Below are 13,760 nucleotides of genomic sequence, written 5' to 3'. Positions count from 1 at the left end.
TGTTCACAAACACAAAGAACATTTTAAAATAGGGCTGCTCCTCAGCATGGCAAACAATAATAAACCAGTAGAAATTACCAGTTAATACTTGTTCTGGGTCTGGATTGTGGGTCAACCCACAACAATATTTAACTACAATACATTTTAAAAGTATTACTGTTCAATGAGTAAGTTGTCTCTGACCAAAAGAAATAAAGGTGATTGCCATTTCCTTGCAGTGGAAAGTAATACTGGGTATACCCACACAGTAGACTGCAGCATATAGAAGCTCATCTTGACCCATGCCAAAGTCAGACGAAGTCAGCTCTGAACTGGAAGATGAGTTTGAGTTTCTGCAGTGCTGTGCTTATGTTAACAAGCACACTTCAAAGCAGGATGTTTGCCCTGGCTTACTATCACCCAACAGTTAACATGGCTTTTGAATCAAATTGGGTCAGCTTGAGCACAGGAAGAATGAATCGATGTCTACCTTCAGCCCAGTGTTAGTCAACGAATTTCCAGATGTTGATATGTATTGATACTTATTAATCCATATCAACTTACACACTTTAAGATATTGTTAATGCACTCAAAGCAGTAAGGGCACAACTGGAGGCTGTGACAGCAGTTCTGTGTGAAACTCTTAGCTCTACATGGAAGCACTTAGCTAACTCATAGGGAAGAACATGAGCAACTAATATCCAGAAGCAACTTCTGCTGCATGCAGCAGAGACGTCTCATGATAGACCTTCATCCAATTCTGCTGTTCTCTACTGCATTCACACCTTTAGCACAGACAGCACAGGACTGGTGAGCTGAACATGTTAGGCAGATAAGGATACGGTGCTGAGTCCCCATGTGAGGGATGTAAAAGAAATCCATGGAGTTTTTGGAATAGGAAGAGTAAGAGAATGTAATGAGAGGAAGATGATACACATGTTACTGGCAAATAATGGAGTCACTGCTCCTATCACTAGAAAGTACTTGTCTCAGAGCATGACATTTGAAAATGTAAGGTACAGACATTCTTTTCCAAGGAAAGAAATCCCTGCAGCAGGCATTTTTTACTGTTTCATTATTTCATTTAGTACTCAAATGATGCTAAAAGATACCTGATCCACTATAGATTCAGGGTAATGCTGGAGCCCTTCCGGGCTATATGGATGACCATCACAGTATAAAAAATTCAACAAATATCTCCTTATGAATCTCATATTCTATTCTAAGTGTTAAAAAAATACAACCTTTTTTGACACTTTCTTTCTAGTTTCATGCAAAAGCCCAAACAAGAAGAGGAAAACTAACTGCCCAGAAAGACAATGAAAATTACGCTTCATAAGGCAGTCACAGAAATACATTTTGGTTAATGCATTTGGTGGTTTTCCTTGCAGCAAGCGGTAAGAACATTTCAGCTCTAAGTTTTGTCACTACTAATTTTTTTTTTAAATTGCAGTGCAAAACTATACTATATTTTGGTTTTACATTGCATGTTCTTTGATGTAAAAAGTTTGAAAGATATAAAAAAAAACTACTATTGCATTGTTACCTGCTTAATCCAGTGGCGATACTCATTAACACCAAAGGTTTTTTTCATCCAAAGGCCATAAATATAACCTGAGATTCCCTTTAGCACCCATTCATCTGACCTATAATAAGAAAGAAGCATGAATTATAGCACTTCAGAAGGTATTTTGTAAGGGATGGTATTTTTGACCAGCTCAAAATAGCCACAGATTTCAGCAGGTTATATAACTTTTTTAAGTCACTAGGAGTCTGATGAGCTGTGAACCAATTTATGGAACTTGGCACCTGGATGGGACTGATGAAACTGAAAAGCCACTGAAAACTGAACTTTCACCACAGAAGTCCAGATCAAAATACAAAGGCAAACTATTTTAGTTGAAACAGTAACAATAAAACAGTGGAAATGGACACTGAAGTTAAAACAACCGCTAATCTGTATGATCTTAATTTCTTGGTAAACTTCTCAATGCAATACAGAAGATTTCAACAGTAAGTAGAGTAAATGCCTGTCTCACCATTTGGTGGACACCCATTTATACACCTCTTCTGAGAGCTATGTTCCAACAGAGAAAAATATGGATAAAAAATACAACATGATCACGTACTAGAATTCTAAAGATCAAGAATTACATACAGGGTATGATGATGTGAGTAAAATAAAGACTATAAGGGAGTCAATTACGAGGAAGGAAAAAATTGTCCTCACTGCTGAAGCAGGCTAGAAATAGGGAAGAGAGCAAGAGAAATCACAATAGTACAAACATCAATTTAAAAAATGTTGGTTTATTCTTTTTTTAAGCCAAGGATACTTTGGGACATATACTTTTGCCATGAGAAAAGTAATGGGCTCATTGTTCCTGATACATTAAGTGTATGCAAAAGGCTTTAAAATAAATTCTGATCACAACTGCAAGAGCCAGCTGGAGGAGATTTCCTGAGAGATGGCAGCTTACCACCCCAATAAATTTGCCCATTTGACACTAATTTCTGCATTCCCCTCTAGTTCTGTGCTATAGTCTGTTCTGTGCAGGCTAAACTTCTTCATCCAAAATACTGATGACATAGAAGAGTCCCTTCTAAAATTTCCAGGTGCCAAAGCACACTACAGCATTCATCAGCAATAATTTCTGAGAGAAGACATGTTCAATCTCTACAGTCTTTGGAACCTTTGTATCTCACACTCTCAAACACACACAAAAGTACTCATAGTTTTTCATTTATTGAGCTGGTTTTATTATTTCTCGTGTGTTTGTGTGTGTGTGTGCTTTCTTCTAGTTACTGTTTCACTTATTCTTCTGATAAAATGCAACATGCAAATTCAAATTTGAATTTCCTACTTTCCCCACTTTCTAGAGAGTAGAATGGTAAAATACTTACCAGGACATTCTGGATATAAAACATCCAAAGAACTGCTGGGCCAGAGCCTGTGCTAAGCACCTCCTTGTCAATGGAGTTTCATCTATAATCATTGCGCTGTGTAAGAGATTCGTGCTGGACCCCCATAAAAAAAACCAAAACACAGTATGAGCACCAGCTCCAAAGAAACAAAATAAAGACCTTGCTTTAAAAGCCAAGACAAATAAGTCCTTCACCTGTTTTCCAATGAGATAGTAACATCCTTTTTTAAATAGCCTTAATCCAGGCCGATCTCCTACTATCTCCATCTATATACAACTCTCTATGTAGACCCAAAATAGTTTAACTGCTGAAACACTTTTGGATTCCTGGTACCCTATCCCACTTGAAGAAAAATAAAACAATCAAACTTATGCACTTAATCTGATCTTAAATACTTAATGCATAGTGTTTCTAATTCAGAAAGAAAAGCACTGCCAATTTTTTCTTAAAGAAGATACAAATCTAACATCCTTATAATATATTACACTGGAAATGCTGTTAAAAGCCTGTAACGTCAACAAAAGCCAGCCTTTTCAAAATAAAGAGCCCAAAACTGAGGCTACCAAAGTAATGAGAGCTTCATATATCTCTCAATAGTCTTTGATCTAGAGCTTCTAGGCCTCTAGATTTAGAAGGTGTAATTATCTCAAATACTAACCTGAAAATACTCATGGATGCATAAGCAGCTACTTCAACATAAGCTTCATCTATAAAAACAGTCTTGAAACAGGAGTAGGGATAGCGGCAAGTAAGAATCTCCTCGTAAAATTCAAACACCTCATGAAGGTATGATGTGGTATGTTTTAGCAATGGGAGAAGTTGTGGTAAGCAAAAGTGAGTCACCTACAAACAAAGGAAAATTTGGTACAAGACTGATTAATATATTTAAAACCATAAATACCAAGTATATTTCAGAACAGAAAAAAAACCTCCACAACAAAACAAAAATATAGCTGCTGTAAATTTATCAGAAGAAAAGCATTTTCAAACTCTTGACAATGATTACCATGGCAGAAAAGTGCACCAGGATGTCCATCTTAATCGGGAGAGCAACAACAGCAAAATAATTTTTAGCAGACAATGCACAATAATGATATTCACCTAGTGATGTCTATCATTTAAAAAACACATCACATTTTTCTTCGATTTTGCAATCCAATGTCTTTTGGAGATAATATTTTTCTTTTATGCAGCAAAAAATTAGCTCTTTTCAAATCAGTCAAGGAGTGAGTGCTACTGTTCAGAAGACCTGTTTCTCCTAAAACGACAAGTAACCTTTGATAATGCCGATGTCCCCACACACTCTATGAAGCAGCCAACAGCACTGACTTCAGCAGTGACACAGGAACTAAGCTGAGAATGATAAAGAACTTCAAGTCAACTCTACCAATGTCAAATTCTACAGAAATTTATCAAATATGAACAACTGGGGTTTTTTTAACAGCTATTATCTTTCACAAGTGAGTGTGTCCCACCAGTAAAAGTCAACTGAATAACACGGCTGAGGACTAAAATCTGATGTTTGCCTTTGGATTAAGTAAAACACAGATATTTGACAGTATTTTCCTACCATGCTTTAAAAAGACAACTTTACAGCCCAGTCTTTATGCTAAACTTAACCTGCCTGCCAAGCCCACCCTTACCCAATCTGAAACTACAAATGTAAATACAAACTGGTGGACTTCAACACTATGGCAACAATCTGTTAAGAATGAAAACTCAATGTCAAATTTAGTCCAGAAGATGACTCAGTTGTGTAGCAATCATTTTCATCTACTACCAGCAACAGGACTGGTTTAAAGCTATTTTGAGAAATACACTTTTACCAACTCCAACTAAAATAGCCCCATAAATTCAGGTATAAATGGAATTATTGCTCATTCAAAGGCTTTACTTCAGAGATAAATTTAAATACGGTCATTACTAGACAATTTTTACCACATAACTGTACCAATGGAGGACGTATCTAGACATAACTATATTTGACATATACACTGATTGCAACATAAAAATAGTCACTAAATCTTTAAAAATCGAGAAAGGAGGTCTCTGAAGATTACCTCATGCATGTACGGATCAACAAGGATTTCAAAAGGTCCTATTGCCAAGGAGATGTTAGAAGCTGCAGTTGGAATAGTCAGCATGTAATGAAAAGTCTTCTTTCTCATATCGTGGGTATATACAGTTTCCACCAAATCTCCATTTGAAACGGCCACCATTGCAGCATCTACAGTATACTCAAGTTTCCAGGTACATAACTCAGAATATGAATCGACACAAGGAAACCAAAATCTAGGGAAGTTAGAATTGGAGGAAAAATGGTTATTAATTATATTTAACAATTATACTCTCTTTTTCATAGCCAATTTTCCCCTCAAGTTCCAAATCAGTCTTAAAATACTGTGAATGTTGACACACTGACTCCTACTGTACTTTAATTTTATAAAGCACTACAAGTTTCTTTGCCATTACCTCCTTCTGAGCTATAAGGACTAGAAATCCTAATTACTAATTGTTAGATGCTACTTCACATTGGTAAGCTCCTTTAAAGCACAAATTAAGTTTTAGAATTTTTCAAATTTATAAGAATTAAAATTAATTAATTCAAAGAAATTATTTGTATTTCCTACACTTGGAGATTAAATAGGAAATACAAGTTTATCCTTCAAAGTTAGTTTTCTTACCTTGTAGAATTTTGATAACCACATGAAAAGACATGAGCCCCTCTTTCTGCCATGCTGCCCTCCATGTTGGGTACCACAAAATGAAGGCCTCCTTTTGGCTGGTCCAGAGAAAAGTTTATATGCACCTTCAGGACTTTTAATTCTGCAGCATCAAAACCAAAATTGGAGTAAATATAAACAACTTACATGAAAGTCATTTCAGAATAATCATTCTGGTTTGGACTATTAGTCTTTCAACATTATGTGTTTACTTTATTCACATGGACCTCCAGGTCCACTTACAGCTCAAAAGCTTACAAAACTGAGACTTCTTAAGCTTAACTTACAGGATATGAATTTATAAGAATCTTGATTAATAAAAAATGCAACTGGAGTTACATTTCATCTTTCCGCTCCCCAAGCGTAAATAATCCTTATACATTGATTGTACCCAAACCATGATCTTCTTTGTACCTTGCTGAAATAATTATCTACATAAACTGCATGTAACAGGCACATTCTTAAAAGACATTCATTTCAGTTTCTTAAAACCTCTTATTATAGTTAAAACATTTCCTGTAACTTAACTGCCTTTGATTTGGTTTAGTTTCACAGAAAACCTCACCTATGAATAGACTGGCAAGAGGAGAAATTTAAGCATATGGTGAAATTTATCCAACAAGTTTCACCATATTTTGGCATTCAAATTTTTAAAAGAAAAATTATACCTGTTTGGTATTTTCCCTTCTAGGCTTGCAAGTAAGACAACAGGAACTTGAACAAAAATTAAAATAATCAAATCCCATTAAGGTGTACTGGACAACACTGTATGAGTCAGCTTCGCAATACAGTTATTATTTTCTCACAGGTCTCACAATCCCATGGGAAAAACTCATTAAAAACCATGTAAGAAAACAATACAAGAAATTAATAAAATCCAAGTAAGAAAATAATCAACACTGGAGAGTGATTTATTAAAACAGTTACTTGTTGCAGAATCTAGTATACCAGTTTATAAAGTAGTCTACTTTTCACTACCAAATAAATTTTAAAACAACCATTCTTCAAAGTGAGATGGGAAAAAATTAGTATCGCTTTTTAAGATTTATATAAACATATCCTTGTAAATTATTTTCTCTGTTGGATCATATATATTGTAAGCAGCTTCAAAGTTACAATTTAGCACCCAATACATTCCATTACTCCTACTTCCTCATGTAGACTTCTAGGCTCATGACCACCCAAGAATATATCTGTGAAGAGTGTTAAGAAACTTTGCAACCACTTCTCCATATTACCAAGAAGTGTGATGGTATTTTTCAGACTCCAACTGGGTGAGGAAAAAGGAAACGGTAAACATCATTTCATAAAATAATGTAATGCTACTTCTATTTATTTAGATCTGCTATCTTCCTATGCAAACACATAGCTAACAACTCTATGGCATCTTAAATTAAGCCTTCAGTATGGTCTCTTTACCATCAACATGTTTCCACAGCTCTGAGGGAACCTTAATGCAGAGTTCTCCATTTCCAGCATCTGGGTCCACAGCACTGACTGCAGCAGCGTAGGCATTGGAAAAATAGTTGAGATTCCTCCTGTCAGAAATACCCAGTTAATTCTTCAAGTACATGCAGAACCACAAAAAACAATTCTGGAAAGTTGCATGATATGTATACAAAATTTCACAGTACATGTTCAACCAAGTATTTCTTTTGTTTTTTAAAGGAGCAGAGAGAAAAGGGATGAGTAAAGATTAGATTTCAAAAAACAGAACTTAAAACTAGGCTCTAACAGAAGTGATCTATGACCAAAAAGACTTAAGTAGTAATAAATCCTAATAAAATAAATGAGAAATGCTCAGTGTTCTTTTCTTTCCAATAAGAGTACTACTCATGTTTTTTGGCATAGAAATTAAAAATTCTTATTTTGGAAAATTTTGGATTACATTTGTGTATTTATTCTAAAGATCTGACAAGTATCTGCTTTCTCATATATTTCAGTCTTGCTTTTTGTTGCTTATCCAAACGTAGTAAGATTTTAGCTTGGCATGGGTGTATTTCCCCCTTTTAGCTTGACGGATAAAAATAATCTTATTTCATGCACTTGTAAATATCATAACATATTAGATGCTAGAGTTTTGGCCTTAATACACAAAACCAGAAATACGTATTTACTTTAGTCCCTAGAAACAACATTTTTAAAGTGTTACCATCATTTGTTCATTTAGGATGCAGACACAATTTTTTGTAATCAAGTTTGAGCTCTTTACGCTACTATATATTAGCTGCTAACTGACTGCACATTTCATTCCAGTGTCATACCATTACTTCAGTTATGACTCAGATTAACTGTTTTCTACTGAAATGAGCAGGAACATGCATAAGTCTGCTGCTAAAGTGGTTATGAGCAGGATGCTATCTTATTAGTTAATGTGATTATATTCAGATACTGGAGGACTACTAGTCAACTTCAAAAATAATCATTCTCTTGCTATGCAAGAGTGTTTATACTTTTTCAAACTGGATTTTTAAACTGTGCAAAACATGGGAGCAAAACCTTTCTTAATTCTAATCCTCTAATACACAGAGTTCTTCAAGAGCCTGCACAACTCTATACCTGAAGAGAAAGTAAATGAATTACCACGTTTTTTTTTCAGAACTTGGGTACCTCTGATGAATCCAACAACTGTGGGGGCAGAGCCACAATTAAGCATAAAGCTACCACAGAATCATAGGATCACAGAATAGTCTGGGTAGAAGGGACCTTTAAAAGTCACCTAGTCCAACCCCCCCTGCAATGAGCAGGGACATCAACTAAATCACATTGCTCAGAGCCCCATCCAACCTGAATGTTTCTGGGGATGGGGCATTTACCACCTTTGTGGGCAACCTGTTGCAGTGATTCACCACCCTCAGCATAAAAAAATCCTAATATCTAATCTAAACCTACCCTCTTTTGGTTTAAAACCATCACCCCTTGTCCTATCACTACAGACCCTACTAAAAAGCCAGTCCCCATCTTTCTTATAAGCCCCCTTTAAACACTGAAAGGCTGCAGCAAGCTGTCCCCAGAGCCTTCTCTTCTCCAGGCTGAACAACCCCAACTCTCCTAGCTCATCTTCACAGGAGAGGTGCTCCAGCCCTCTGATCATCTTCATGGCCCTCCTCTGGACCCGCTCCAACAGGTCCGTGTCTTTTCTGCGCTGACGGCTCCAGAGCTGGACACAGTACTCCAGGTGGGGTCTCACAGAGGAGAGGAGAGGGGCAGAATCGTCACCCTCAACGTGCTGGCCACTTCTTTCGATGCAGCCTAGGATATGGTTGGCTTTCTGAGCTGCAAGCGCACATTGCCAGCTCATGTTCAGCTTTTCGTCTACCAGCAGCCCCAAGTCCTCTGCAGGGCTGCTCATAACCCCTTCACTGCCCAGCCTGTATTGATATCAAGGGTTGCCCTGACCCAGCTGCAAGATTATTGCACCACAATGGAATAAATTAACTTCTGGCTGCAGACTCCACTCTTCCATGGAATCTGAAATCCACACAAAGCAGACATGATCTCATTTCAGGTTTTTACTTTCATCTAACCATTCCCTATTCACCACCCACAGAGAAAACAGCATTCAACCCAAATTACAGTACCTTACTTGGAAGAATGAAGGGTAATTAACTATGCCAGCATCATCCTATAAGTCTAGGTATGTCAAACACCATGCTTCTATTCCTAGCTTTCCACATCTAAAAAACTTTTGCTAAAACACTGAAATATATTGAAAACATATTTTCATGCAGTTCTTCATCTTTGGCAACAATAGTGCACAAATTCCCTGGCACCACTACCAAGACTGAGAATGTCAGGAGCAGTAAACTCGTCTACTTTGCTTGGAAGCTTCTGAAAATAGGACGTGAATAGTAAATGGGAGCATATGAGCACAGAAACGCCCAAATCCCAAGCTTTAATACATAATAATTTTTCCTTTTTCATAGCTGAAGTGTACCTAAAGATAGGGCACAATGCCAACAAGTTTTAAAATCATAAGGTTCCATTCGTATATTGGAATATACTGTAACTTCAGCTATGGTTTCAGAACAATTGAACCAACATAAACTCCAGCTGATGTGCTGTCTCCTAGTCTCAGCCACACATTCCTACTCCCTCACTCATTAAGGAGACTACTGTTCATCCGACCCTGCGGTGATGCAGCTGAGAGTGCCAAATGGAATTTTTTTTTTTTTTCAGACAGCCTTCTGTTGGTTTAGCTCCCTGATCTGACATATTGAGGGGTCAAAGAAGTGCTACTTCAAAGATGGCATGGGAGACCATCAATGGGACCATAACCACCCCAACCGGTGCTGCTTTATGGTGTCTTCAAATGGCATCCTAGGAAGGCAAACACCACTGGAAGAACTTTCTTTAGAAAAAGATTACATGAGTAAAAACTACCTTAGTAATTAAAGACACTAGCAACAGAAAACAACAGTAACATTGTTAGACTGTAAAGTCTCTAAGTTTTTTATTTTAATCTAAATTGGTTCTGAAAATTCACTATTATTGATAGGGGTTCCCTTTCCAATATATCAGAGAGCATTCGCTTGAAGTTTGAGTATCATGATGAGCTTGCAGTAACATTTTATACATCAGTGGGTTCACAGACAGGAAAAGGTTACGATTTTATAGCAAGAAAGGTAGACTCCACAGGGCTTAAAATTTTATGGAAAACAGTCTATTCTGATATTTCTATTTTTGTGAAGTGTTCCAATTCAAATGGGTGATTCATTGTAAAAGGAATCCATTAAAGGCTTAATACCACAGATTAATTTATTCATAGGTTGAACTATTCTCAATAAACTGGGTATGGCCATTTTAACAAAAACAGAGCACATGCCAAAAGTTACAGCCCAAGGAACAAGGATAAATTATCCTAATGCTAAGCGTGGATTGACAATGAAAAAGTAACATGCATTCATGGTTTTTTCCTAGTAGAGATATATTTTACTATCAGAATTCACCCAAAACACTGTTAATTACAGACCAAGTTCATGCTTGTTGACTGACTAGACATGAGGAATCCCGCAGACTTTTTGAAGCTACTCATTGATTCCAAATACCTCCATGTCAACTTTCCATAGCATCTCTCACTACTAGCTGCAGCAGTGCTACTTAACTGTTACACACCCCACAGTCTATAAAACAATTTCCTCCTACAGTACTAAACAACATCTTGGCAAAGTTCTCCGATCCAAATGTAATTTATTACTCTTCATTACCTGTAATTCATTTATTATTCCACTTTGCTTCCCAGATACAATTAGCACTTGATTTTGGAGTCCAACCCCAAAACGTACGATACAGCATATATTATACATAGCGTATTTTTTATATATATAAAAATGTATACGTATAGTTTAAATTATTAGCAAGGCAATGATGTGTATATTCTGTACACTGAAAAACCTCAATGTTCATTCTTGCCCAAGGCTAAGGGTTTTGCCATCTCTTTCTTCAAAAGTTCTCTACACCTGTTTATTTCTAAGTCTATTATAGATTTACAACTAGATAAGGATCATACCAGTCAAAATGAAGGCTATTTATTGCAGCTAAATGACACATGCTTAGTCCACCAGTAATTTTTCTATTTTGTGCATAAGCTAAAGGCTTGATAACTGACTTCTCAGAAGAATACTGCAAGAAATGCCCTGAAGGCTACCACGTTGCTCTCTCTCACAGCTTACTGCAGCTTGTAACTAAAGCAACAGTGAAGTCTGAGGATATCAAAACATCTTCATATTTTCAACGTTTAAAAACTACAGGCCTAAAGTATATAAAAAAAAAAAAAAAGCAGCTGAACTAGTAAGCGAACAGGTATAGACCGCCAAAGGTAAAATTACACTGAATAGAGTACCTATGCAAAGGAAAGCGTTACGTGCAGATTAGCTAGCTATACAAAAACGTATCCTCCTTTACACAGAAGTAATAATAAAATGTAGTAGCATCTCAGCTCTGCACCATAACTGTCACACAAACATGTGAAGTGCATAACCAGGCAACAGCAGGATCATCACAAACATCACTTATCATAGATCAAACCACTGCATCAAAACTCCAAACTTCTGCTGTAGCTATTTAATAGTTAACAATCTTACCCATAGGATTAGTAAAACAGATCTCCTTGGCCTGTTAAATATGATAAATGAGGCTGATACAAACAGTTGTCTCAGTAGTCGTAATACACGCTGTGGGATTTTGGCATACGATAGCCCAGAAAAATAAATCCCGCTTCCCTTATATTGACAGAATCAAGAAAGCAACAATTTACAATTAAAAGAGAGAAGATGAGGACAAAGGCAGCTTTCACACTCACTATTTGCAGCCTCTGTGAGATTTCAAACTCTTCCTTAGAAAAGTATGAGCAAAATGGGATCCTCTGCCACCTTGTGTACATATGGTAAAACTATGTGAATTGTTTTATACCTTACAGCACTATTCAGATGTTTGCTCAGTCAGGGAGGAAGAGGCTGTGTTATGTAAGTTCATCCATCTATTCCAATACAAAAAAAGCTATAATGTCCTGAAGCCTCAGGAGGAAATTACAAGATGGAAGACTGACTTTATTATTAGATAAAACTTTAAAAATTCTTTCAGTTGTTACATGAAATTATGGTTTGGGATTGATGGATAAACTGACAATAGCATCAAAGTCAAAAATATATTTAATGCACATATTAAAGATTTCTAAAGTTTCCTATTAAATTCACAGATTTTTAATTACCTTTTTAGTGAGATTTTTTTTTTGTCATTCAGCAGAAGTGACAATATGAAAGACCAAAAAAAATTTTCACCTTCAGCAACACTGAAAATGTAAAATGACAGGGATCACCTGCCAACGACTTTTGCATCAACACATGAAACAACCCGAAAGTATTACTTGAACTGCAAACAAGCTGTATGTTCAAATTCAGAACACAAAGAGCTGATCTGACAGATCTCACCCAGGAAGTAGCGAAGAACATCACGGCGAGACAGAAACAATTTCAGCTGGTGCTGCTTGTATTTCATAGATGGAGTTCTCTTGACTTTCTCAACCCTCTTTTAACTATGCTTTCTTGCATGCCAACATTTGCACAACATAAACAATTAACCACTTCACTTGACCTTCACAATTGTTTTAAATAAACAGCTTGCCAAGAAACCGTCTTCATTTCACATTCACTAAAGTCAGTAGACTACTGAAGAAAGCCATGCAAAAGCTAACTATCCCTGTAACGTTAGAAACAAAACCTGATGACTAATCTGTGTACTGTTCAAAACAATATACCTAGTTCAGCTGTAAGGGTACAAAGGACATCATCGCTGAACTTGCCATAACAAAGGAGAACTCGGAAGAGGTGACCAGATGATTAGATATAAAGGCTACTACAAACCACTACTGTTTCTAGAAGCAGTTCTTTGTACAGAAGGGCAGAGGAAACCCACTGATAAATTATTATATTTTTCTTTTTTAGGCACTAATTTCTAGAGCTTTTAGATTTCTAGCATTTTTGTTTATAATCCTGCCTTAATAGCAGAGATGCTATATTTAATCAAAACTTAGCTACCATCATGATCAATACCCAATGGTGACCAGGTATTTCAATGGAAAAAATACACATTTCATTTAATACTTTGTAACCCATGTAAGCCTTTGACTTCTGAGATACAGAAAAGAGGCATACTAGTTTTTTGTTAAGAATGTTTGGTGACCTCTGTCTTTTATAACTATGAATAACACAGCAGTTACAAAATACAGAGGCTTTCTATTAAACTTGAATAGCAACATGAAAACCTGCAGCAGTGAAAACCACAGACCGCTGCAGCCCTGTGTGAAACAGTATTTCACTTTGCATGCATGGTCCTCAAATTTAATTCACTGCTCAAACAGAGTAATATGAAACAAAGGATGATGTTCCCTATACCACTAGGACACTAGATGAAGAAACTCACTTTCTCCACAAAACGATTGAATTATCTCTCCTGATCCCCTTCTTAACATAGTTAAGTGCTCATTCTGATAATTTTAAATGCTGCTTCTTTCTCACATCTTCCAGAAGTTATTCAGGATTCAGTTATCACAGAATCACAGGCTGGTTGAGGTTGGAAGTAGCCTCTGGAGGTCATCTGGTCCAACCCCTCTGCTCCAGCAGGGCCCCCTAGAGCCAT

The 13,760-nt window shown here is 36.6% G+C and overlaps 1 protein-coding gene across 1 annotated transcript in view; it reads right to left on the bottom strand.

The window, feature by feature from the left end:
- TAF2 (TATA-box binding protein associated factor 2) overlaps nt 1-13,760 on the bottom strand; it is a 61,928-nt gene that overhangs the window by 42,419 nt on the left and 5,749 nt on the right. Inside the window, exons 4-9 of the mRNA XM_080378359.1 lie at nt 7,044-7,162; nt 5,586-5,727; nt 4,962-5,193; nt 3,560-3,744; nt 2,881-2,994; nt 1,512-1,625 (exon numbers count right to left, since the gene is read on the bottom strand). Of these exons, the coding sequence (XP_080234485.1) occupies nt 1,512-1,625; nt 2,881-2,994; nt 3,560-3,744; nt 4,962-5,193; nt 5,586-5,727; nt 7,044-7,162 (906 nt within the window). The remainder of the gene's footprint in view (nt 1-1,511; nt 1,626-2,880; nt 2,995-3,559; nt 3,745-4,961; nt 5,194-5,585; nt 5,728-7,043; nt 7,163-13,760) is intronic.

The sequence above is a fragment of the Falco punctatus genome (assembly GCF_963210335.1).
Source record: "Falco punctatus genome assembly, chromosome: 3".
Lineage (NCBI taxonomy): Eukaryota > Metazoa > Chordata > Aves > Falconiformes > Falconidae > Falco > Falco punctatus.
This window is presented reverse-complemented; position numbering and strand designations above follow the sequence as displayed.